Source organism: Propithecus coquereli, unplaced genomic scaffold, assembly GCF_000956105.1.
Source record: "Propithecus coquereli isolate 6110/MARCELLA unplaced genomic scaffold, Pcoq_1.0 Scaffold9, whole genome shotgun sequence".
Taxonomy (NCBI): Eukaryota; Metazoa; Chordata; class Mammalia; order Primates; family Indriidae; genus Propithecus; species Propithecus coquereli.
This window is the reverse complement of record NW_012155284.1, coordinates 3,017,302-3,019,697: the sequence shown is the minus strand read 5'-3', so window position 1 is coordinate 3,019,697 and position 2,396 is coordinate 3,017,302. Positions and strand designations below refer to the sequence as shown.

The following is a 2,396-nucleotide window of genomic DNA, read 5'->3' as shown; positions in this document are numbered from 1 at the left end:
AGAAGAGGGCCAGCTTCATGTGTGTAGGGCATGTGCAGCCACACAAGGCCCCGTGTTTAGAAGGGCTCCTCATTTGACTAATGCTCTACTGTTACTGTCTTGAAACAAGGGGACCTGCATTTTTATTTTGGACTGAGCCCTGCAAATCATGTAGCCAGTCATGTCTGTGGGCTTAATGGGCATGGACTAAATGTTTTGGGAACATTAAACCTGACAATTTCTCAGAAAAACTGTTAAAGAGGAAAGATAGGTCTTAAAAATGCCATGATCCAGGTACATGTACTGGGTCCCAGAGTTAGAACTTGAGTGCTGGGTCTTTCTTCTAGGTGGCACGGTAGTCTTTCTGTGATACCCTCCCAGTTATGCCGCTGAGTCCTTTCCTTTCCTCTATCCCACTGAGATAGTTGGGTTCCCTTAAACAACTGAAAACTCAAAAGAAACCTCTGCAAATTTTCATAAAATTACTATTCAATAAATATTTGCTAGGCACTCCTTTACTGTTTACACGGCCATCTAAATTACAGCGCCAATCTGCTAAAGCCTTTTTTTCATGTTTCAAAAACAGGAGTTCTCAGAAATGAGAAGGAAAAGATATATCAATGATGAGAATCCATTAATAATACTTTATAACTGGGAAATGTTTAACATATGTACTATTAAAAGTAAATATCAAAACGTTTATTGAGCAGCTCCTATGTCCAAGATGCTGTAAGGCTCTAGGAGAATATGGAAACATACAAAACATAAATTCTATTCTCAGGAGTTTACAGTCTACAGAAAAGACATATGCAAAGCTAAATGTAACAAGTCAGATTGTCATGAGTAAAGTTAGAGATATAAATAAAATACTGCAGAAACAGGAAGGAGGAACAATGCATCCTCTGTGGGATCAGTGAAGGCTGTCTGTTTAGTCTTCAGTATAAAGAAGTAATTCAACTTTCAAATTCATGTAATGGGACCTCCTTGTTTTGAGGATTAAAATCTCAAGCCGTAAAACTAATAATCCATATACTACAATCAGGCATTTAAAATAATCACACACAAAGATTATGGATTTCCTGAGTCTTATTTATAATGGGCGTGGGGGTGGATGAATATTCTTAGTGGACACATAATGTAATTTCTCAGTTTGGTCTTTTTTACTGCGCTGTTATATACAATGATTTAATTTGCATTAAAGAGAAGTTAAATCTCTTCCCTTAGTGTGGAATTGAGACAGAGAATAGCATACTGTTGTAGCTGATAAAAGAATCCTTACGCACAGGTTTATTTGTGCCTAGTTAATAGCAATCTTTTATTGCTGCAATTCCTCTTGAGAGTCTGTATCTGCTAGATTGAATTTAAAAACCTTAGCATAGCTGATTGCACAACCAGGCTGAATACTGTTCCAGAGAACCACATAGAAAGCTGAAACCTTCAGAAATTATGCCTGGTATGGGTAGTTGGCCCCTGTGCCTTTTCCTGGCTGCTAAAGAGTATTGTCCAGAGTTCATCAAAATCATAATTTCAGATTCCTACCAGGAAGAATACTATCTGCAAAACATTCATGTATGAATCACAGTTTTATAATGAGTATTCCAGATAATGTTTTCCCTGAAAAAGAAATCTTATTTTTCAGAAGATGAGCATTAAAAATGGCTTCATCTAGTGATGGTCATCTGAACTCAGGGAACCTGACCTTGGCATCCATTCCTGTCCCTCATGTGTTTCTTAACTTGGGAGCCATGGTGCAGTTTTTGTTAAGATTTTTTTGTCTGGGTGATTGAGAATGTCTGAAATCGTGCTGTTGGCAAAGATGAAAATTTTGTGACAAGTGATCATGCAGTTTAGTGACTATCCCTTATGGGAAAGCTAAATTGGAAAGTCTTGAGTGTCCCTTTCAACTCTAAGATTCTATAATTTAGTTCCATGTTCAGATATAGAATCCTCAAGGGAGGAAAAAAAACAAACACTGAATAGAAATCAGGAGAGCTGTATTTTTGACTTGGCCTCTAATTAGCCATATGCCCTTGAGCCAATCATTTTACCTTGACTTCTCATCTCATTCACTTACAAAGTAAAGATTCTTTTAGCCCTGGGATACTCTCATCCTATGTGTAATGAACATTTAATAATTGCTGACATTTGTGGAGCAATTTCTGCATTGCAGAAATTGTTTTAAGTACCTGACATAACCCTTTTGATCTTTATAATGACTCCATGTGGCAGGAACTGTAATTTTCCCCTATTTTCAAGGAGGGACACTAAGACAGAAAGATGTTAGTTAACCTTCCCAAGGTCATATAGCCAATAGGTGGTAGAGCCAGGATTTCAATCCAGGCAGTCTGGCTTCAGAGCTCATACTCTTAACTATAGTGTCATACTATCTCATATAGCCTTCTAAGTAGTCCATTAAA

General features: G+C 37.4%; 1 protein-coding gene across 1 annotated transcript in view; it reads right to left on the bottom strand.

The window, feature by feature from the left end:
• The window catches only part of MTX3 (metaxin 3), a 12,020-nt gene that overhangs the window by 8,664 nt on the left and 960 nt on the right, over positions 1-2,396 (bottom strand). The window contains exon 3 of the mRNA XM_012664478.1: positions 211-230. Within this exon, the coding sequence (XP_012519932.1) occupies positions 211-230 (20 nt within the window). The remainder of the gene's footprint in view (positions 1-210; positions 231-2,396) is intronic.